General features: G+C 38.8%; 2 protein-coding genes and 1 pseudogene across 2 annotated transcripts in view; 1 reads left to right on the forward strand and 2 right to left on the reverse strand.

The window, feature by feature from the left end:
- LOC104589041 (zinc finger/BTB domain protein) overlaps window positions 1–20,980 on the reverse strand; it is a 33,122-nt gene extending 12,142 nt beyond the window's left edge. The window contains exon 1 of the mRNA XM_010247221.2: window positions 20,699–20,980. Within this exon, the coding sequence (XP_010245523.1) occupies window positions 20,699–20,917 (219 nt within the window). The 5' untranslated portion in view covers window positions 20,918–20,980. The remainder of the gene's footprint in view (window positions 1–20,698) is intronic.
- Window positions 3–13,965, reverse strand: LOC148791686 (uncharacterized). The gene is made up of 2 exons (XM_088888682.1): window positions 2,223–13,965; window positions 3–2,182 (listed from the first exon to the last, which is right to left on the reverse strand). The coding sequence occupies exon 1, from the start codon at window positions 5,544–5,546 to the stop codon at window positions 4,629–4,631; it is 918 nt and encodes a 305-aa protein (XP_088744808.1). The 5' UTR covers window positions 5,547–13,965; the 3' UTR covers window positions 3–2,182; window positions 2,223–4,628.
- A 369-nt stretch (window positions 20,981–21,349) lies between the features above and the next one.
- LOC104589045 (rhodanese-like domain-containing protein 4, chloroplastic pseudogene) lies at window positions 21,350–22,333 on the forward strand (annotated as a pseudogene).
- The last annotated feature ends 1,594 nt before the right edge of the window (window positions 22,334–23,927 follow it).

Consider the following 23,927-nt stretch of genomic DNA (forward strand, 5'->3'; position numbering starts at 1 on the left):
ATCAACAACAAAAATTTACACTTCAGTGTTAGATCATTAACTCGGCAAGAACAATCTAAATTAATAAAAATAAAACAGATGGCATGCAGTTGATATATGAGAATTTAGACCAGTACAACAGAAACACATGGGGTTCTTCTTAAGAGTTCCAATAAGAACACAGAATCTTGGTTGTAGCGAAACAATAACTAAATTGGTGTGATTTGATAACCAAAAATTTAATGTTAAACGACCAAGAAATGTAAAACCTTTTAGGGCATCAAAGGCATGAAATTGTTAAAAAAGAGAAGTGTTGATGAAGGTGTTCCTCCTGCGTGATGTGGCTACTACATAGGATATCGCTAAAGCACTTCATGCCAGATTGTTATTTAAAATGTCACAGCAAGAAGAACCTTCCTGAATGATTAAAACATCCCAATGGCAAGCTCTTGTTTGGTTTCATAGTTGTAATCTGTAACCCCAAGTTGGTTTCATTGCACGCTGAAATTTGGGACCCCCGAGCAATTGGCACCATCCTTTATTTAAGTGATACTACCATCTCCAACATGACAAGGCACAATGACAATAAGTATACTTGATATGCAGGCACACTTCCTCAGGCAACCTTGGATGCAAAACACTCAAGGCCATCTAAGTCGACGCAGAAGCATCTTATGGAGTAATAATGCTAGCAAAATACCAAAACAGAGGCCTAGAACCTAAGACAAAACAAAATAAAGACTACTACACACATTTAACGCCATTCCTGCACAGCTACATTCATGATTCCAAGAAAACATTGGCCAGGTAGTAAATATCATTTGCAAATCAAAGCACAAAGGCTCAAAATGCAAATATGCAAATGCAAATATAGGTCCAATAATAGGTCACCATTAACAGAACCCCATACCTTTTCTTTTCTAATTTCCAAGTAAAAAGCAGACAAAAATAATCTATCTGCTTCAAAAAATAATGGCAAAATGTGTACCACCAACAAATGTTCTACCATCACGATCTAGATCTCCTCTTTGTTGATGCAGTAGGGCTGGAACAAACTATCACAAGACAGAAAGATGGAGAAAGAGACAAGAGAGAAATCCCAAAGAATCACTCTAGGGTTTGTAGGAATCACTCCATACAGCAAACTTGCAAGAGAGCTCTAAAGAAATTTTCATTAGCTTCAAGAGGAAGAGAATAATCTATTTATAGAGTGACTTGTGTAGCCCGGGATACTGTTCACCATAATTACAAAAAAGCCACTCCTTGTCTTGTGCATCAAGAAACAAAATAACTTTCTACCTACTAATGCAAATAAATGCAAAATTGAAAGAGAGAAGTACTACTAAGCTAGAGGAACAAGATGATATAGCCCAAGCCCACATGGAACTGGTCAAAATGACGAAAATACCCCTGACTAGATCAGTCCAAGTCCCAAGAGTCTTCCCCATGCCAAATCAGAACTTGTTTACTAACCTTCTTCTTATGAGAATAGGTCTTATAATGCTTGGACCGATCCCATCATCTCTCCGACTTGAAAGCACTCAAGCTTGGCAAGTTAAAGGCATGGTATTGCTCAAAAAGTTCTGGATTAAGATGATACAAGTCTTCAGCTGTAATCCATGAACATTCTAAAACAAGTAGATTCTTCCACTTTACAAGAAACTTTTGATAACCCCCACTTGTTGTCGAAATCAACTTCTCATCAATGATGTCTTTAGGCACATCAGTATATGGCCATGATAATGCACTTAGATCTTCAACATTGAAGATTGGGCTAACTCCCGTGTCGCTTGGCTGCTCTAGGACATAGGCATTAGAACTAATTTTCTTAGTGATCTTGTAGGAACTTGCACTCTTGGAGTGAAGATTCTTATAAAAGCCCTTAGGAAAGCGTTCAAGACATACACACACCATAACCATATCACCTTCTTGAAAATCACCTAGGCATCCTATGTAAATCAGCTTTGGCTTTGTATGCATCACTGCTAAGAGAAATCTTGTGTCTAACTTCATCATGGATTTCTCTCATGTGGTGAGCAAAGCCTTCAACCTCTATGCTAGTCCCGGTGTCTTGTGGTAAAGACACTAAATCAATAGGCCTCTTAGGCTGAATTCCAGTAACTATCTCAAAGGGACTTCTTCCAGATGACCTGTTAACTAAATTGTTGTAAGCAAATTCAGCCATAGGAAGATGAGATCCCACCTAGAAGTATGGTCACCAACTAAGAAACGTAGCAAATCACCGAGGCTCCTATTAACTACCTCAGTATGGCCATCAGTCTAAGGAAGGAATGAAGATGAGAACTTCAGTTTTGTATTAAGAAGTTCCAAAGTGTCTTCCAAAAGTAACTCATAAACTTGGCATCGCAATAAAAAATAATAGTAATAGGAACACCATGTAAACAAACAATTTCCCTAAAGAATAGGTTTGCCACATGTAAGGCATCTGATGTCTTACTACAAGGAATAAAGTGGACCATTTTTGAGAACATGTCTACCACAAAATAAATTGAATTATGACCCCTTACTGTCTTGGGCAGACCTAGGACAAAATCCATAGAGAGGTCTTGCCAAGGCTCATGTGGAATTGGTAAAGGGGTGTACAACCCTGTATTTTTCTTTCTCCCTTTTGTCAATTGACAAATTCTACACTATTTGATCACACGATCAACATCAGCCTTAAGGCTAGGCCAATAAAAGCAATCTTCTGCCATAGCAATGGTCTTGTCTCGACCAAAATGCCTAGAAAAGCCCTTGAACAAATAACCATCATGGATAGAAAAGCCTGCATGTAATTTCCATATAACATAATCACGTAGTGAAATGTTAGAACACACAAGCAAATTTCCTTGAACAAATAACCATCATGGATAGAAAAGCCAGGATATTCACCATTCAGATTCTCGTCCAACCTATAAAGAACCATAAATGATGCTAAAATCCTTGTAACTAGCATAATCTTGTTTTAGATGATCGAACCCCACAACCTGTACAGACATAGAATGAAGTATATACACCACTAAGCTTAATGCATCAGATACTCTGTTCTCGGCACCAGTTGTATGCGTAATCACAAAGTTATATTCTGCTAAAAATTCAGCCCATTTATGATGTCGACTACTAAGATGCTTATCACAGTTGAGATAATTGAGTGCCTCATGATCTGAATACAAAACAAATTCTCGGGAAATTAAATAATGACGTCAATGTTAATGACATTGCACAATAGCATAGAATTCCTTGTCATATGTGAAGTACGTTTGTCTAGCTACATTAAGCTTTTCATTGTGAAAAGTTGTAGGGCGTCGTTCTTGCATAAGCACACCACCTATTCCAACTTGGGAAGCATCACAAAACACCTCAAAGATTTTTGAAAAGTTGGGCAATTGTAACACTGTGGTCTCAGTCATCCTTTGCTTGATAGTCTCAAAGGCTTTAGTTGCAGCCTTAGACCAAACAAATTCCCCCTTTTCCATAGCTTCTGTAATTGGTGCCATAATAATGCCGAAACTCCTTATGAAACACTTGAAAAAAGTAGCCAATCCATGAAAACTTCTCACTTCATGGATGTTAGTGGGGGTGGACCAATCAAATATAGCTTTCACCTTGTAAAGATCAGCCTTGACACCTTCAAAGTATATAACAAATCCTAAAAAGATAACAGTAGGTGTCATAAAAGAGCACTTCTTTAAGTTGATGTAGAGCTTTTCCTAGGCGTAAAACTCTCATCACTTGACATAAATGGTCAAGATGATCATCAGGAGTATGACTATATAAGAATGTCATAAATAAACAACCAAGAAACGACCAATAAAAGGACAAAATACTAGAGTCATGACTCTCATGAAAGTGCTAGGAGTATTAGTTAAGCCAAAAGGCATAACTAGCCACTCATAGAGGCCACCATTCATCTTAAAAGTAGTTTTCCATTCATCTCCAAGCTGAATCCTAACTTGGTGATATCCACTTCTAAGATCAATCTTAGAGAAAATTGTAGCTTTGGTCATCATATCCAACATGTCATTTAAGCGTGGAATAGGGAACCAATACTTGATTGTAATCTTATTGATTGCTTTGCTATCAACACACATCCTCCATAAGCCATCCTTCTTGGAAGTGAGTAGAGCTGGTACAACACATGGGCTGAAACTCTCTCTAATGAAGCCCTTCTTCAACAGATCATCCACTTGCCTCTTCAACTCGGCATGTTCTATGGGATTCATTCGGTATACAGACAAATTAGGTAGTTGGGACCCAAGAATCAAGTTTATTGCATGTTGGACATCGTATAGAGGTAGTAATTCATTAGGCAACTCTTCTGGGATCAAATCTGAAAAATCAGCCAACAAGCCTCCAACCTCCTTAAGCACCTCTGAAATAAGGGCATGTGCTGGTTTATTCGCTTCTTTCACTATTAGGGAATAAACAAGGCCTCATTCTTTGATCTCCTCCTCAAATTGCTTCTTGGACAACAAGAGAGGTTGCTTCTTTTGTTCAACTACTTGTTTCTAAGGTGGAACTGCCTTTTGAGGGGTAGTACGCTTCTTGATCAAATCAAGTGACATAGGTTTCATAACAATTCTCTTTCCACTAAATAGAAAGTAATATGTATTTTCTTTCCCACAATGGTATACATCCCTATCATAAAGTCATGGTCGGACTAACAAAATAGTTGTAACGTTCATAGGAACAACATCACACCAAATATCATCAACATAAGACCCATAAGAAATAGAAACAAGAGCTCTTTGTTCTACCTGAAGAGTCATCTTATTTAACCAGGCAATCTTGTATGGTTGAGGATGAGGGTGTGCAACTAGATTGAACCTTTCAACAGTTGCTGCAGAAACAACATTCATGTTGCTACTACCATTAATTATTAGCTTCCAAAGATTGTCTCCACTCTTGACAAAGGTGAGGAAGATCGTTATACGAAGCCAATCTTCTTTCTTTTCTTCTTTAGAGGATTCTGAAATACGTCTAACTACTCCAACAAGATTGTTGTCTTCTTGTTCATGTTCAGATCCAATGTACTCTTCTTCACCAAGGCCTCTATCATCTTCCACCTGTCCTTCATTCTCACACCCGATTTGTAGATTTTTATTAGGGCATTGAAATGCATAGTGGCCCTTTCCACCACACTTGAAACAAGTATTTTCTGTTGTTTCCCTTTTATTTGCATCACTCATGATATTCTTCCCCTTGTTATCAGCTCCTTGATACTTGGAACCATTAGACCTTATTGGAATAGCATTATGAAATGTAGGTCTAGTGGCTCTACCCTCATCTAAACTCTTAGGTACTGTTGCCTCCCCAGCTTGAATGCCAAACCTCCTACTACTCACTTGCTTCAAGCTCTTCTCTATTTTAAGAACCATCTGAAAAGCATCATCTATACCATAAACTCGTGTAGTCATCATTTCCCTTTGAATATCAGCCCTTAAACCATTCCAAAATGGGGCTAATTTTTGCTTCTCACTTTTTGTAAACCGACATCTAATAGTAAGCTCATCAAACTGTTGCATGTACTTAGACACAAAAAAGTTGCCTTGCTTCAATGTCATCATTTCATCACAAAGAGCACCTTAAAAGTCATTAGGCAAATATTTCTCCTCCAAGTAATGCTTCATATCTTCCCAACAGGTGATAGGACGCTTACACATATTCTGTAATCTATTCTCCACACTCCTCTACCATACTTTTGCATGGTCTACAAGTTTAAGTTTGTCAAATCTAACCCATCTCTTATCTAACATATCGAGCCAATCAAAGTATTCCTCTAGTTTTGCCAACCAATTGGAAAAAGCTCGTGAATCAAAGTATTCCTCTACTTTACAAATTCAAGTAATATCATCCTGATAGTCATTGATATTAGTCTAAGAATGCTCCACCAACTCATCATATAAACCGTTTAAAGTACCTTGAATTTGTAAAGTTTGAGATAGGGGCTTGATGGCAGTCCTTGGTGGGTGGTTCACATGTTGACCAGCAAGGTTATTGGTGCTAGAACCCTCTACTTCATCTCCTCGATGTGGAACATCAGTGCTGTTTTTCTCTTCTTGGTCTTTCATCAACACTTTGACTTGAACTTCTAGGGTGTCAACTTGATTAACAAGTGTAAGCAACAACTCTTCTTTAGCTTGTTCACTTAATCTTCCTCTCATGTTTCTCCCATGGTAATGAGCCATTTCAAACCTAATGCTCCGATACCAAACCTGATGCAGTGGGTCTAGAACAAACTATCACATGACAGAAAGAGAGAGGAAGAGAGGTGTGGAGAAAGAGAAAAGAGAGAGAAATCCCAAGGAATAACTCCAAGGGAGTCCTAGAATCACTCAGGTTTGTGGGAATCACCCATACAAAAAACTTGCAAGAAAGCTCTAAAGAAATCTTCATTAGCTTCAAAAGGAAGAGAATACATCTATTTATAAAGTGACTTGTGTGGCCCGGAACACTGTTCACCATAATTACAAAAAAGCCACTCCTTGTCTTATGCATCAAGAAACATAATAACTTCCTACCTACTAATGCAAATAAACTGAAAATTAAAAGAGAGAAGCACTACTAAGCTAGAGGAACAAGATGATATAGCCCAAGCCCACATGGAACTAGTCAAAATGACGAAAATACCCCTGACCAGATCAGTCCAAATCCCAAGAGTCTTCCCCATGCCAAATCAGAACCTGTTTGTTGGCCTTCTTATGAGAATAGGTCTTATAATGCCTGGACCAGTTCCCATTTGTACAGTAAATGTCCATACAGTGATGATGTCTTCAAAGTACCATGATGTTGTCAGAACTAGTTTCAGTCAATCAAATGAGGAAAAAATTGCTTTGATGCCAAGTAAGAATTAGTATTCAGCAGCACGGGTAGATTGAGAAAAAAGATAGGAATAAAGAGAAACAAGAGTAAGAAGAAGAGAATTGGGGTAAAACAGTGATTGGTAGATAGCCTATCTCTTCTTTTATATGTTATAAAATAAGCTATACAGTTACCATACTAACACCTACTCCAACACTAACATTAACATTTTTTCAGATAATTACATTCACAATATTAACATAATCATCACACTTCCAACAGAGTACAGCATGAACTCCCAAGAAACCAAGTAATGATGCAAATGTCAAATGCACTGTAGCATAGAATTTTTTATCATAAGCAGAATGCTTATGCTTGGCTTCATTAAACATTTCGTTATGAAAAGAGATAAGTGACCCTCCATATAACATTATCCTTGGCAATATCAAACTGACTGAACATAACCTAAGATTTTAAAATCAAGTCCAAGGACTAAAGTTACTTTTGCATTGAAAAGATTCATGTAGTCAAACACATTATTCGAGGAATTTTCTAAGCTAGATCACATTAGCATGTATCCCATACACGCCCACATTTATGTTTAGAAACTGACTCAAGTAACAGATATCACCATACTATCCAATGGAAGCCATACATGCACAAGCCATAAGTGAGTCACCTAAGCCAACTCAAAGTTGAAATAGTTTAGGTCTGTATGGAGTTGGATCATTAGATCTTCCATGATAAGCCAACATAACAACTACGCTGAGAAACGCCTCATGAAATCTTCAATTCAAACATAAGCATACAAAGAACTGGCTTTCAAGGAACACATCAAAACCTCATTTCCAACATTAGGACTTAGGAGTGACTTGGTTTAGAGCACTCCTAATTAATAAACATTCCTTAAAAACTTGGATTAGTTTGTAGAATGGGAATTCAATTTGTGTTTAGTGGTAAATACTAAAGAGCAGGAATTCATTGATATGTACCTATTGACAGGAAGCAATTGATTAATTTATACCACTGACAAAATCTAATTGGGGTGCCTTCTAGGCTACTTGCAGGTGTGGAAGGTAAAAGGAAGAAGTAGATGAAGAAGAAGAGGAGAAAAGAAGAGAAGAGAGGATTGTGTCAAAGAGAAGGTATGTGTTACTATTTACACCCTCAAACCAGCAATTTATATACATGAGAAATTACAACTCTGCCCTTACTTGGGTGCCCAAATACAAATGAATATAAAGACTACATTGCATTTACATACAAAGTATATTCAACACACCCCGTCAAGTTGAGCATAGATAGCTATCATGCCCAGCTTGCCTAAATTACTATCAAACTTTAGTTTGGAAACTCCCTTGGTAAGACAATCAGCAAGCTGATTTTTTGGTCTCACAAAAGGTAAGCATATTTCTCCACTGACCATCCTCTCCTTGATAAAGTGTTTGTCCACTTCTTTCTATTTTGTGCAGTCACATTGAATAGGATTATAGGCAATGTTTATAGCTGCAACATTGTTAATGTACAATCTCACTGGGACATCAACTTGAACCCCCATCTCTGTTAATAAGTTCTTCAACCATAGCAATTCAGATACTCCATGAGCCATTTGCCCGATATTTTAGATCAGGCAACAATTGATTGCTTCTTACTTCTCCATGACACCACATTACCACCCAATAAAGCATGTTAAAATACAGTGTTCTGCGTAGGGTTATTTTAGTCTTTTCTCTCTGCGTAGGGTTATTTTATTTCATTATGAATATTATAAACATATAGGGGCAGCAGTTGAGTCTCTCTCGACTGAGACTGTTTAGCCCCATTCTCTTTGTATATTCTCCTTCTCTATTGCTTCTCTTCTTGGGTCTATACCAGGTGTTTCTCTTTATTTATTTGATTAAATACAGGTCTGATAACAGGGGTATCAGAGCCTGGTTGATCAACTTGCTCAACTGCATCTATGAAGGACACCTGAGACAGAGGTTTTCTGCTAATAAAAGGTGAAAGGAAGGGGAAGGACCAAAAAGGACTGATCGCCCAGAGGGTTAGGAGGTTTCCATGCCTCAAGTTGCATCATATGTTGGGTTTTTTATGACGTATTAAACTGCCTCTATTTGGCATTTCAAAGAGGGACCGTGAATGGCGCAGATAGGATGATCATTGTCTATGTTTGGTGGGTTTGTTTCTGTGATAGGTGAGGTCGGTTGACTTGTAGAAGGGTTTCTTGTTTTGGTGTTTTCCAGATTAAGGGGTTGTGGCTATTTCAAAATGGTTCATTTCTTGACCCAACCCACACCTTCATCTTCAACCTCTTGATGAGACCGTTCTACTTCCTTGTGTGACTACAATATCCTAGAATCTTCCCACAACCTTTTCCACTTTTGATGTAGCTTCGTTTTCTTTATCAATCAAAGAGAAGGTGGAATGGCACCCTGCTACTGCTATACAAAGCCTGAACACCTCTCCCACATAAAGCAAATCTAACAATATAGGGATAGGATTTACATCCCCAGATTCAATGAAGATTCACGCAAACTGAATGTGTTCCCACAATCTATTATAAAAATCAATTCATTTAAATCTACCACAGACATTATCCACCACTATGAATATTTGGGAACTCCATGCATGTAGTGGTACTCCATAAACATCAATCCCAATGAAGTTTTTTCCCTCTCTCTTACCTACCCTAGCAATGGCATCCACTCATTCAACCTAATTTCTAGGTTTCTTATAACTCCTACCTTCTCTCTTTCCACACTCTCTCTATAGGCACATGGATTTACACTCATGTAGGTGACCACAATGCAATCACGTCGCACTGCAAACCTAAATCTCCACACTCAAGTAGCAAGTAACTATGCTAAAGAATACCTAAATGCAACTAAGCTTGAAAAAACAGTGCAATCCCACTCATCTTAAATCACAACAAATAGAAAAACTCGCAATGAGAAGTACTGAATTGCTTCCCTCACGCGGAGCACAATCAGGTCTAACTCGGACATTAGTCATCCTGCGATTTAATGACATCAGAACAGTAGCCTCCTATGCTGTGACTTAATGTCGCCGAAGCACTGCAGCACAGCAGCATAACATACTCAAATAGATTTATGACAACGCATTACATGAGTGCCACAGTGCAGTAATATAGCACACCAAGAGAACTGCGACGATAAATTATCGCAACACTTCAACCAAATATCTAAGGCATGAGAGGTTTCTAGAAGAAGGGCTATAGTCGAGTTCGTGCTCCTGTTGTTCAAGAGCCCATGTGACCACCAATCCATAGAGTGTATGCTCACGGCCTTCATGGTATCGTGTTTCAGCCTACTCCAGCTGTGTCTCAGCCATCACCGGCTCCCCCATCAACAAATCAGTCTCACATAGATCTTCCCATTGCACTTCGCAAAGGTAAGCATTCTTGTACTTAACATCTTATCTCTCATTATGTTTCATTTGCCCATTTATCTTTGTCCTATCGGAATTTTGTGTCTCTTCTATCATCTGTGTTTGTTCCTAGGTCTCTTCATAATGCTCTCCTCTCTCTGGAATGGAAGAGGGCGATGGATGATGAATCTTCAATCTAAATATCTAAATCACACTTGAGACCTCATTTCTCTTCCTCCTGGGAAGAAAGTAGTTGGTTGTCAGTAAGTTTACACTGTTAAGTACCATGCAGATGGTAGTGTGGAAAGATAAAGCACACTTGGTAGCCAAAGGGTATATACAAACCTATAGAGTTGATTATACTGATACTTTTTCCCCCGTAGCTAAAATGGGTTCTGTTCATGTGATTATTTCTCCAGCTACATACTTTGATGGGGAATGTCCTCTGTCTGAGATTTTTCCTTCCCTTTTTGCTCTTTCTAGCCTTGAAGGTAGACCAATGTCTAATTTCATTTCCCAACATTCTTCCTACTCAGGGCTTAATTGGAACCTTGGGTTCACTAGGAATCTTAGAGAGTCTAAAATATCCAATGTGTCAAATTTTCTAAGCTTGTTAAATTCAGTGGTTTTGGGGGAAGATGTGTTGGATACTAGAGTTTCGGCCCCTAATGTTGTAGGGCTTTTTTCTTCAAGTCTTTCTTCAACTCCCTTGTGACCACTCCCTCATTCCCTTCTTTCCCTGTTAAGGAAATTTGGAGTCCCCTCCATTCCACCAAAAGTTTGTGCCTTCTGTTGGGAAGTGTTTCATGGTTGTATTAACACGTGTGACATGATCCAAAGGAAAAGACCAAACTGGGACTTGTCCCACAACTGGTGTTTCTAATGTAAGTCGAATGTTGTAGGGCTGTTCTTAATCTCTTTTATCTCTTGTCCTTTTGTTAGTTGCATTTGGGATTGGTTTTCTTCTCTTTTTGGGTGCAGGTGGACCCTCCTAACAGCTTGGAAGGGTTATTTAGCCCATCTGCCTTTAGATGCTCTAAGAGGAGGGGTAGAACCTTGTGGAGATGTACGAGGGCAGCAGTGGTATGGTCGGTCTGGGAAGAAAGAAATTTAAGGATCTTTGAATGCAAAGAGAGAAGCAAGGAAGCTTTGATAGAGGTAATAACCTCAGGTGTGGCACATTGGGCTAGAATCTTGAATCTCTTCTCTGTATTCAAGGTTGACAATTTCTTCAAATTTTGGGGTGCAATAGCCAACTCTTCCTCTAGAAGATAAAAAGTGTGTAGTGGTCACCACCAAGTTGCAGATGGAAGAAGCTAAATTTTGATGGTAGTTGTGTGGGTAATCCAGGTCGATCAGGCATTGCTGATGCAATTAGGGATGAGAAAGAGTTATACTCTCATTGTACTCAGGTCCAGTTGGGCAAGGTGATGTACTTAGATCAGAATTTTTAGTGTGGGTAATACAGGTCTATCAGGCACCGGTGGTGTAATTACGGATGAGAAAGAGTTATACTCTCATTGTACTCAGGTCCAATTGGGCAAGGTGATGTACTTGATTAGAACTTTTGGCAGCAGTTTATGGGGTGGAGAAAGCAAAAGAATTGGGTATTGAAAAGCTGATTATTGAAGGGGACTAGAAAACAATTGTGAGCTGGCTGAAAAAGGGAGAAGGTATAATCTGGAATTTAAAGAATGACTATAGAAGGTTCAAATGGCTATCTAAAGAAATGATGATTCAAGTCAATTGGGTGAGAAGATCTGCAAACCATTTGGCAGGATTGGCTAAGCAAGGGGGTCAGAAACAGTCTATGTATTGGGTTCACTTGTAATTTTCTAGGCTTAATATGTACTCTTGAATCTGTTATATCTTTCCACAACTTTTTGTTGTACCTTTTTATCTAAATTTATGAATCCTTTTCTGTGCAGTTGTTTAAAAAAAATAGAATGAGAGCGAGAGTATGATTACAAGAGTGCCAGCGAACTAGGGATCCTTTCCCATAAGGTTTACAGCCTCGCTGATCGCATCGCCAAAATTGAGAACAGGCTTAATATGCAAGCTAGCCTCCAAAAGGTGGATTGGAACGATGTCCTTGAATGGAAATAAGTAGAAATCAAAGAGATGTTGATATAAGCCCTTAACCGCCCTCTCCATGTCCACCACCAGCCATTGTCAACCCAGTTTTTCGCCCAGGATCCTCCTCAAGGGAACACTAGATCAACACCAGCATCAGAGGGTCTTCTAACCATCTTCCCTGACCCAGTTTATCAGACTCCAACACACCACAAACCCTATCACAACTTGTCCACACATTTGAGAAAACCGGCAGCCCCTTTGAATAACCAGCCAACCGGGATGAGATCCACAAATATGTTCAAAGCCTTACCAAGGCTAACCAAACTTGAGCCAGAACCCCCCTCCTTTAGAAATCCTACTCCAACCGGATCCTGAATAAACTCTACTCGGTTGGGTCTTGGTACATCCCTCCCCAACAATGGACCTTGTACGATGGACAATGTGGCAAGTGGCAACCCCTATGAACAAATCAGCAAGTTTTAATATTCCAAGGGTGCCTTTGCTTTGGGCAAAGATCTTAATGTTAGAAAGTTCTCCACTGAAGGGATGAGAGATCCATCGTATGGACGCCCATAGATTGCGGAATAAAGTGGCGAATTTCAAAAATTTTTCTCTCCCTTCAACTGGGAATCGCATTCCCTATTTAGAAAATCATATTTAAAAGGATCATTCTTGAACCATAAACTGAACCAGATCTGAACCAAAAGGAGTAGGGGAGGATTACACCTGATACGGAGAAATAATATCCCCCAACGAAGGTGTTCACGCACAAGGAAGGATCCAAAGACTGCTCCCACTTAAGATGGCACAGTGCAGGATGGAGCAGAATCAGCAGTGTTCTTCTCCAAAAACTCTGTCTTTCGCAAGAAACAACAGGATGGTACGTGAGCACAGCTTCCTTTCAATCCTTTCTCAAAGAACTGATGTCAAGATCAAATCTTGACTTCTCCCACAACTGGAGATCGAACTGGCAAACAGGGCAGCAAGAACAGGGAGGCGGCAAGAGAGAATTCGTAGGGTACAGAATTCCCTCTTCTTGTGATTTCAGCACTGAAGAAAATCTGATGTGTGTTCTAAAGGCTGCCACCCCCTTCTTCTTTTGTTAACCTAAAAGATCAGCTCCTAATCCCATTAGGAGCTGCTTATCCAAATCATATTTGGATCAGCCTTCTCTTCAGGTGATAAGGATAAACCCTTATCTTATCTGCAGATTAGATTAGCTTTCTCCTAATCTCATTAGGAGGTTTCTAGATCTGAATATGATTCAGATCTGGACTCTCTAAGTGGATAGGGTCAAGACCCTATCCTATCTGCTAATCCATCTTAGAATTCGCCCCATTATTAACTAATTAAATAACCCAGTTTGAAATGGGCTTTAGGCCCATTAAGCTTGTGTGCTCACTTAACCCTCCTAACTGCTGCCCAGTTGGGCTTCCTTGAATGGCGTGGGACCCAAGCATTGATCTACACATCAGCCACATGGGTTCAGCCCAGCCTTTGTTACAAGGCCACGCCGAATACACTGTTATGGACAGTGCACCCCCTGAAACCCATCAAATGGGCTCTATGGGCCCAACACTTACCCTAAGTGGTCCCTGGGCCAAACCACCTTGTAACACCCAGGGACTGTGGGCAGATGCAAGATTAGCCCATCAGGTATTATCCTCAATGGTCTTACACTTAACCTCTCAGCCCATAATGATCATACACTGCCCGACAAGAGAGGACCTCTCCCTCGGCTGCAAGGAACAGTGTTGCACTCTCCACTTATATGGATCTCGGGAATTAAAACCTTCTTGCAAACATTTGAGAAACCATAATATATATACTTTTATATCTCATATAAAATATACTTTGCAGAACAAATCTCAACGGTTGAAATCGGCTGCCGGCAGTCTTGGTTTCCATCAGTGAGAGTGCATCCCCGATCATTACCTTTGTCCGACAAAGGGGGTGATCCTGTCACTATGATCACCCACTCAGATGAATTCTCGGACTGTCCCAACATACCCAGGTTTTGACCCCCGTTAAGGATCTCACTGATTGGTACATCAAAGACAGCCCAATCCGACACCTAGTGCAGTATCATAATCGAGTCTAGGGGTCGGGTGTAACTTTCCAGTTTTGCCCATCAATCTCCAAGGTCCAGGGCAATACTGGAAATCTGGTCCAGTTCATAGATTCAATTAATCCTACACTGTATGTGCCTAGGGTCTCACCCTGGCAGCTGAGACAGGCCACCCCAATCGACTTGGTGGCACTACAGTGTCAGCCTTGTCAGGACAGGTCTCCCCAGACCGATCCACTAGCTGTGAACATTCTAAACTAACACGAGTCTCATTAGTTGTCCAGTTTAAGGGTATTACACAGAAACATACCAAGGGAACATGAATCAAATATGCACTTTTATTCATTTACAATAAACTCATAAAGTACATCATTCTGATTGAAGCTAAGGGCATACAAAATTGTCTAACACTCCAAGTCGCTGACAAGCCTATCCTACTCTTGGTTTGTGAGTCTAACACCAGGAGGCATTGATTCTTGGAACGATCTGGTGGAGAAATCCATCACCAAGTGGTTCACCCTAAATGGGAGCATGACCATGACAAATTTGTGCAATATCGAATAAAGGGCTAGACAAGGACTGTTAGACTATGTCATGACATTTTAGAAAGCAACGCACTCTGTACTGGACGAGAGAGTGACAAAGGAGCTTGCAGAGCAGTGTGTGCATGGGACGACGGACGATGCCAGCATACAGAATAGGCATAGAGAAAAGCTTTTCACAACTCTGGAAATGCACAGAAAGAACGCCTAGTTCTGTAGACATTCTCCCTATAGCACAACAGACAAGCACAGTGCAGCAATTCCAGTGCCATTATCAAGTAAGTTGTGTAGTGGACAAAAAGCAACACACCACTAGAAGGAACACTGGATGTGAATTCGCACCCAGAAGAAGAGATGACGGACCACCCCCACCACCACCCTTCGACTGCAACAAAAACAAGATAATTCTAATAATGAATGAGTTAATCAAAGACAGTGTTATCAAACCACCCCCACCCCATGTTGACCCAAAAAGAGATAGGCATGGTAAGGGACCAAATCAACACCTTACTACCCACAAGGAAATGGACAAGTTGAAGCCACAAAAAAACCTTGTTGAAAATGCCAAGTAAAACAATGGCCAAACATCAAAGATACTAAGCTGACAAACTCTCTAGCACACTATGGGCCTACAGAACCTCAATTAGGAAAGGGACCAAATCAACACCTTACTCCCTAGCCTATGGCCAAGACGTAGTTCTACCGGCAAAAATACAAACAGTATCCGCCATAGTGGCTTATGTGATGAGCAAAACATTTAGCACAGACACCATGGAGCAATTGGCATGTGACAGGCTAGACACCCTCGATGAAATTTGTGGTCAAAGCCTTCAGTGCCAAGTCAAATATAAACAAATCATGGCCTCAAACTTTAACAAGATGGTCAAACCTAGAATCATCAAAGAAGGGAACAAGGTACTGAAAATGGCATTGCATGTGCAACAAGGAAAGTCTGCGAAGAAAATTCCCCACTCAGTAACTTCGTACAAAATCTTCTTCCAACTCCCTAAGGTTGTATTTGGTTTGAAAGAAAAAGTAGGGAAAGGGAGGGAAAGGTAGGGAAACCTTTACAAACCTTGTATAAGTTTCCCTACCTTTCCCTTCAAACCAAACATGGCCTAAATGTCTTCTTTGCAAACTACTCCCCTCCAAGAAAAAATAAGCCCAAAATTTCATTTCTACTTCTTTGTTTACCACTACCTCCAAGGCCATTTCATCTCCAACTTCATGGGTTTCTCCAAAATGATTTCATCTTCCTCTTACAAAGGATCAACCTCTGGTTCCACTTCTATCTCCTTATCTTTGTCCACAAGAAAGGTTCTATACTTACTTTTTCTCTTGTACACCTTTGAACCCAATGGCTTTTCTCCACCACAACCTACCCCAATCTCCCTTTCCACTTCATGCATTCAGCCTCTGGCATCATCTTCCCTCTTTTCCTCCCTAAGTTTAACTCCTTCTCCAATGTCTTCAAAACAATTCAACTCACCTATCACTCCTTACTTCAAATTCCATCCGTCCTGTGGTCTCGCATCAGCCACCATTCCACCCTCCATAGTTGGTTCCCCACTCTTCGATTCAGCATGGCTCATTGCATCATTATTCGCAATCAAGGAAGAACCTTTTTTTCCACTTACTTTTTCCATTCCTGCTAGCATGATTGGATGAGCCATTCTTTTTCCTTTTCCAAACTTACATTACTGATAACACAACCTGGGTCCGCCAACCCTCCATCCACCAAGTGTTGTTTTTGAAATGCCCTTTTTATTTTTTTCATCAGTTAACATGTATTTTATTAAAATTCAGATTGTAAACAGTTTACACAACTTGGTGATGGAACTATTGGTCCCCTTTAATCACTTTATTCTATCCCTCATTCAGCCTCAACCTCCTTTGCAATCTTCTCCACTTCCCTTGTCACATGTTTAAACATCCATGGGGTAATGGTTGTTGTTTGCTGTCCATGAAATTACTACTTTTGAGTCCCCTTCCACTTCAACATGTCTGTATCCTAGCTGTTTGGCTAGCTTTAACCCTTGTAGTAATGCCAATAGTTCAGCCTTCAATGAGTTTCCGGTGCCAATTGGTCCTAAGAACATACCCAATATCTTCCTTTCAGAATTTCTGAATACTCCTATTCCTGAGATACCCAGATTTCCAAAGGAGCTCCCATCAAAATTCAGTTTTACTTTATTGCCTTCTGGTGGTTTCCACTCAAACCTTACTTTATCTCTTACTCTCGATGACTGCTACTTCAGACCATGTTCTTAGAATGTTTGTGGATAAGAAGACTTGAAAGCAATCCAAGAGTTTTACCCAATGAGATACTTTCACCTTGATACTATCAATCACTTCCTCTATTGTTTTACTTTTTTCCAAGAAAATTCGGTTGTTCCTCTCTTCCCTTATTACCCAACAAATTGCTACTTTTGTTGCTTTCCACATTACCATCCCTCTTTTCTTTCGCTGTTTCAAGAATTCATGGTTGAAGAGTCCTGCCACATCTTGAGGGGGAACCCACTTGTAGCCAAAGAGAATACAAAAGAATTCCCAAATTCAAAACACAAAAGAACAGGTTACCATTAAATGAGAAAGGGTCTCACCAATTTCCTTATACAAAGAGCATACATGAGGAGAAAGGCAAATGTATAGCCTTCTTTTCTGCAACATATCACAAGTGTTTACCTTATCGAGGAATATTTCCCAGCAGAAGGCTTGGATCTTCGGGGGAATAGGTTTGCACCAAATTTCTTTCATAGGGAAATCCCCACCTAAGAGGTTGGGGAAGCAAGTACTGAAATGCCTTTTTTATAATCTTATCATTCTTCTTGTAGGTGTAAGAAGTTGTGCACCACGCAAATTCATTCTTGTCCTGGGATGAAACAATTTAAATCTTCGTTATTTCTTTTTTGTTATCAACCATCTTCTTGCACTCTGCAACTGAGAAGGAAGAAACGAAAATAGACCACCATCATGGTCTATTGTCATGTTATTATCCTTCATATTAACAAGAGGCAGAACCAAGTCACGTGACTCCTTAGAAGGATCATTTGTCTGTTGGTTTGGACCACCTACCTCCAACTGAGCCATTAACAAATCAATAGAGTTTAGCTCCTTGTCGCTTCTAAAACATTTATGAATTCTTTTCCACTTCCCATAAAAGTGATCATCAAGGTCTGAGCCGCAATCTACTCAATAACATCTCCTAATCCACAACGAAAACCACATTCTTTCCCATTTGCCCATTCACCTTCCTAGGAATCATTAAAACACCAACCCACTTCATCCCCCTTTACTCTTCCGACACATGGAACCCACCCTACCACATCATCACCTTCAACCTCCCACCCTAACTCCACAAGACATTTCAACTTCCATAGTAATCTAAACCTTGTATCACCAACCATTGGAATGACCTTCAATCGCTCAAGGGAAGTGTCTTGTGATTACAAGAAGTGATGGCTTCAAGTCATCACAACCATCACAGTTGTCTAACAACTAAACTACCTGTCTCCACAATTTTCTGATTACAAGAAGGAACCCATCTTCCATTTGGAGCACCCCCTGAGTTGAAGGGATCAAAGCTTCCACAATGTCATCTGCCACAACGCCAATATCTAACAGAGCCGCATCATGGCCAAACAGGATAATTGAAACTGTACCCTCAATCTTAAAAAACTTCATAATAGTTTCTCTCACAAACCCCCAATTCATAACTTCCTTGTGAATTTCACAACCAATAAATTTTCCTGTTGATCATTCTCTCTTTTCAGCAAAACCTTGGGTATGTCAACTTTATTGCACATCACTATGTTCAATTTTTTTTATCAATAACCATGTTAAATTTCTTTTAACTTCTCTTCATCCCCCCTGTTCAATCTTTCCCCTTGTCTCTCCTCAATAGTCTTCCTTTTCATCAACATGCACTTGACAGGATTAAACTGCTCACCCGAATTTTGCTGATCCTTTTCAAGTGTTTTTTTCCACTCTCTTTTTTTCTTGTCTGAACATGTCCGCCTGCTCCTGTAAAAGGGAAGCAAAATCCAACCACCTATTTGAACTTCTCCCTTGAAGAATACAAATCATTTGTCATCATTGTTCTCCAAAGTACTCCTTACAACAAATAAATAACAAGGGAGATGAAGTTTTATTGAACCAAACTGTCGCATTACTCCATTGCTTTGAAAGTTCACAACTGGTAATATGTACTCATAAAACATAACAGTACAACTGTACAACACAAGCAAGACAATGGGAACATATGCAAAGGAAAAGATGACCACAATTGCAATCTGATGGAGAAGTTGTTGGTGAATAGTTGTTATGTCAATGACTACAATAGTTTTCCCAATCCAAAGAGAAAAACAACAGTAGTACTGATGTTATAAGGGATTATACAGGTAATTATATACTGGCAAGTGGCAAAATGAAAACTCAAGCCAAGTTTTACTCCAACCAGGGAGCCCTGATGGCTGAAGAGTTTCCAATAACAATTCTTTTACTAATGTCCTTTACCAACTTCATATAACAGCAAGTTCTTCTTGGCTACATAAAAATAAGATAAAAGAAATTTCAAAAGAAATTCCACCATTTCGTGTAACACAATGACCTATTTCACAGTTCAACTTCCATAACCTCTTGAAGAGAATTTTTCGGTTATCAAAATGTTTTCCAACTAATTCCTTTTACTCATCATTTTATAATTATGTCCTAATACCTGCACCTGATTTTACCCTTTCTATTTTTCTTCCATACTGAGAGCCTCTATCCCTCCTTCAAAGTGATAGTGCATATCCCAACTATATGGGGTCAGTTAGCTAAATGAATCCTTTTCACCATTCAATTCTGTTTAATGCCATATCCATTTTTAAATTAGTGCTCAAACAATTTCTTACTACTTCAACCCATGTCCATTTTGGTCTTCCCCAACCCTTTTAACTCCTTCAACTTTCAACAGATCACTTCTTCTTATGGGTATTGTCAAAGCCTTCTATGCATATGATCAAACCATTTTAGTTTACTTTCTCTCATTTTATCACCTATTGGAACTACTCCTAGGTTCCTTCAAATGACTTCACTTCTGACCCTATCCTTTCTAGTTTTTTCCACTCATTGGAGTTCCTAAAAGCAACATTGTCCTGATTCAGTAAGCTTTTAAAGCCACCACTTCCATAGACCCTTCTGTAACCATTTCTATTCCCAACTACAACATGTGTTTAACATATTACTTGCCTTCCCCTACACAAGGAAATTAACAAAATACTATATAACCCTAGATAAAATGATCAACAGTTGCTCATTGAACTCATAATTGCCCCTGCCCAATATTCAAAACATTCACATCAGGGAACACAAGGAAACTGAGTATCCAAAGGAAACTGAAAAGTTCAATTCAGTTCCATGACACAGATATCTAATAGCAATCAGGATTAAGAGAGACTAAAAGTGTATAAAATGTTTTCTTAACAAGTAAAGAGAGATACGACATCTAACAGAATTAATATTATCAATTAAAGAAAATCAAACTACAAAATACAAAAGGGTTATCAAATAAACCAAAATACCAAAAGAAAAACAAAATAAGATATCAATGATAATACGAAAATTTTATCTTGCAGCTTTACACAAACAAAATTCAGAGGATATAAGAAATGGGAATCGAAGAAAGACTTGAAAGTTGAAACCACTAATAACACTCTCCGAATATAGATGGAGACCGGCCAATTTGAGTATAAGTAAAAATGAGAAATAAGTAGCAGAGGAGAACATCAGTTAACGATGGATTCAACTCCGGAACACATCGAATAAAAGAAGAAAAGGAGAATTTTATATGGAAGAATAAAACCTGAAAGTTCCTTTGGAAGCTGTATCTAAGCTCCGGGTCAATCTCTGAAAGTGAATCGTCATCGTCTTTGGTGGATTTCGAGAAGACAGATTTCTTACGAGGGACATACATGGTAGGCGTCATCCCCGGCTGGTTGGTGGCTCTAAGCTTAGCGTCCGGAAACTTTTCGGATTTTTGTTCGTCCCTCCATGGCGCAGAAGCGAGAAGCTCCTTCTTCATCTTCAGCAACAGGAGACAGGATACCTTCGAGAAACTAGTGCATATAAGATAAGGCTTAGTTTGAAAAGAGTACAAATAGAAATATGTACTGACTGTGGGGCTGCTACCCCCGTGTTGTGTAGCACTCATTGTTTCCTATCAAAAAAAATAAATATGTAAGAGTTCAAAACCTTTATTTTGTTTTATTTTGTATATATTTGTACTAACGATTTTTAAAATTGATTAATTCTATCTTTATTATTTTAATATTTTTTAAAGTATTCTTAAGTTTTTTGATAATTGTTTAAAATTTTTCTTGCTGTTAATTTTTTATCTTAGTGTTAATTTTTTGTCACATTCTGTCCATGTAACATCACGTGATTAATATATTTTTAAAATTCCTAAAATACCCTTTCTTACAAATTATCTAAATCCATTCTATCTCCACTTCAAATGGTTGGTCCTATTGTAATCATTGAATGGCTAAAAAGAATGAACAAGTATGATTAGAAACCATAAGTTTTGATGAACTGAGTATATATATCATGTTGATGTGGGTGGTCTTGTTGACAGCGTTGTTGGCTTTGCAACAGAGAACCCCGCGATCATAGTTGGCAGAGCCACCATTTTAGCGCTTCCATTAGTTTTGTTTCGAGTTTTAGAAAAGCCTAAACCATGGGGTGTTGAGTCTGCAAAGAATGCTTATGCAAAATTAACCGATGATGTTGATGCTCAATTGCTTGATATAAGAGAAGCGATGGAGTTTAGGGAAGTGGGTAGCCTAGATATTAATTAGGGGGTTGAAGAAGAAGGTTGTGTCCTTGAATAGGGCTATCTTTGAAGTTCAAGGAACCAGAAAATACCATATTGTTCATTTTAGACAAGTTGATGGGAACTCTGAATTGGTTTCAGAATTAATCACTGCAAATGGTTTCAAAGGTGCTTATGCTATAAAAAATGGTGTAGAGAGTCCTGAGGATGGCTAAATAGTGGTCTACCATGGAGCCCCAAAGAGAGCACTCAGTTTTGATTTTGGCAATTTGATAGATGCTATTTAGTGGTGCATTTGGAGAAGGTTTTGATGGTTTGCCTGTTACACTTGGAATAGCAGAAATAACTGGTTTAGGTTTATTGGCATTTTCAGAGATAGAAACAATACTCCAACTTCTCGGTTCAGCTATACTTGTTCAATTTGTCAGCAAAAACTATTGTTTGCAGAAGACAGAAAGGTAACATTAAAACAAGTCAATGAGTTCTTGAACACCAAGGTTGCTCTCAAGGAGCTCACTGATGAAATAAAGAGCACCTGATATGAAGAAGGTTGAAGCTGTTCCAGAGTTAAATACTGAGCCAAAATTAGAAAAACCTACAAAACCTAGTCAAGAGGTCAATTCAATACCCCAAACATATATACTTCTGCAATGTGCAATGGTCTAACCTAGAAATACCAGAAGCTACTCAGCAAATAACGAGCCTTTCTGACATGGAACAGTTTCATTACGCAAACACAAATTTAGGAGCTCAAATCGTCTGTCCCCTAGGGACAGAATTTTTTCTATCCTAACGAATGAGAATCGAACACGTTCCTATGCCAGCACTTAACTGAGTTTGGACTTAACGTTAGGCTGGACTCAAAAAACATATCAAATGCATTTGATATTTTGATATCCTGCTTAAACTCTCAAACCCTTTCATTTATTCCTTCATCTCTAACCCATCTCTCTCACTTTCCCTCTCCCTTCTTCCTCCCCTCTCATATCTAGTTCCACCATTGCTACCAACTGCTAAAAACCATGCTCAACCTCCCTCCCTCCCTCCCTCCCTCTCTCTCTCTCTCTCTCTCTCTCTCTCTCTCTCTGTTTATCTTACAATCTAAGACCACTAACATTGGAGCCAATTGTTTCTTTTCCGCAACCTCTACAAGCGGCATTCATTTCAAGGTGTTCGTTCCTCTCTTTTTCTATCTCTAAAATTGCTTTGAGTTTGCATTACAAGAGATCAAGTGGATATTCCTTTTGGTGTGAGTGCAAGAAGTAGAACTATGTTTGGCTATTAATGGATCAAATTCGACTATATTTGTTGGAGATTTTGGGGCATTCTGGATAAAATATGATTGTGTATGTCTTTTGATATTAGTAGGGATTGTAATAGAGCTACTCATTAAGTAGCTCTAACTAAGCGTCTAATGGTGAATATTAGTACCTTCTGTTGCTTAATGGTTTTTGTTTGTTCACAAATTAAAAAAAAAAAAAAAAAAAAAGAAAACAAGAACCTTCACCAATATTGAGTTGTGTTGAGTTTCCTGTTACACCCTAATCAAAATCAACATTCTTTGTTGTAACTAATCAATTCATTGGATTCTTTGGCATAGGAAGACAAAATATGTATCTGTACCATTTATAAAAATGAGGATGGTAACAATTTTCAGTCAAAAAGCCTAATTTTATTTTCCCTTTTTACCCTTTATGATTTTTGTTTTTCTAGTATTTAATTTAACTATCATGATTCATGAGGCCGTACGTTGTCCACCAAACTTTTCCCAATGATAAAAAATGAGAATGCAAACTGTTAAGATGGTTGAATCTTGATTTTACTTTCCATCTTTACCCTCAACAATTTTTGTTTTCCAATGTTCTTTTTTGATTGATCAAGTATTTGATCTTATCGTAAATGGCCACGTACACTGTCTGATGGTGACCTTGTTGCTACCTACTATATTCATTTAACTCATTGCAACTGTCCATAAATTATCATCAGTTACACACATGACACATAAGAACTGCCAAATGGTGGTTAGAGATCCCATGACCAATAATTTATCATTATTTATGTTTTTGCTGAAATCATATTTCAATCAATTATTCTATAAATTCACCCTAATATTTAGAATAAAAATTAAAATTCATGAACTTCACTTAGGATTAACATAGTGCATGTGAAATCATCTAAACACCAAAACTTAAAAAGAATACAAAAGACACCTCTTATTGAATTAATATTAATTTTAGTTAGATATTAAGAATCCTATTAT

Source organism: Nelumbo nucifera, chromosome 5 (assembly GCF_055504915.1).
Source record: "Nelumbo nucifera cultivar China Antique chromosome 5, China Antique-T2T, whole genome shotgun sequence".
In the NCBI taxonomy this organism is placed as follows: domain Eukaryota; kingdom Viridiplantae; phylum Streptophyta; class Magnoliopsida; order Proteales; family Nelumbonaceae; genus Nelumbo; species Nelumbo nucifera.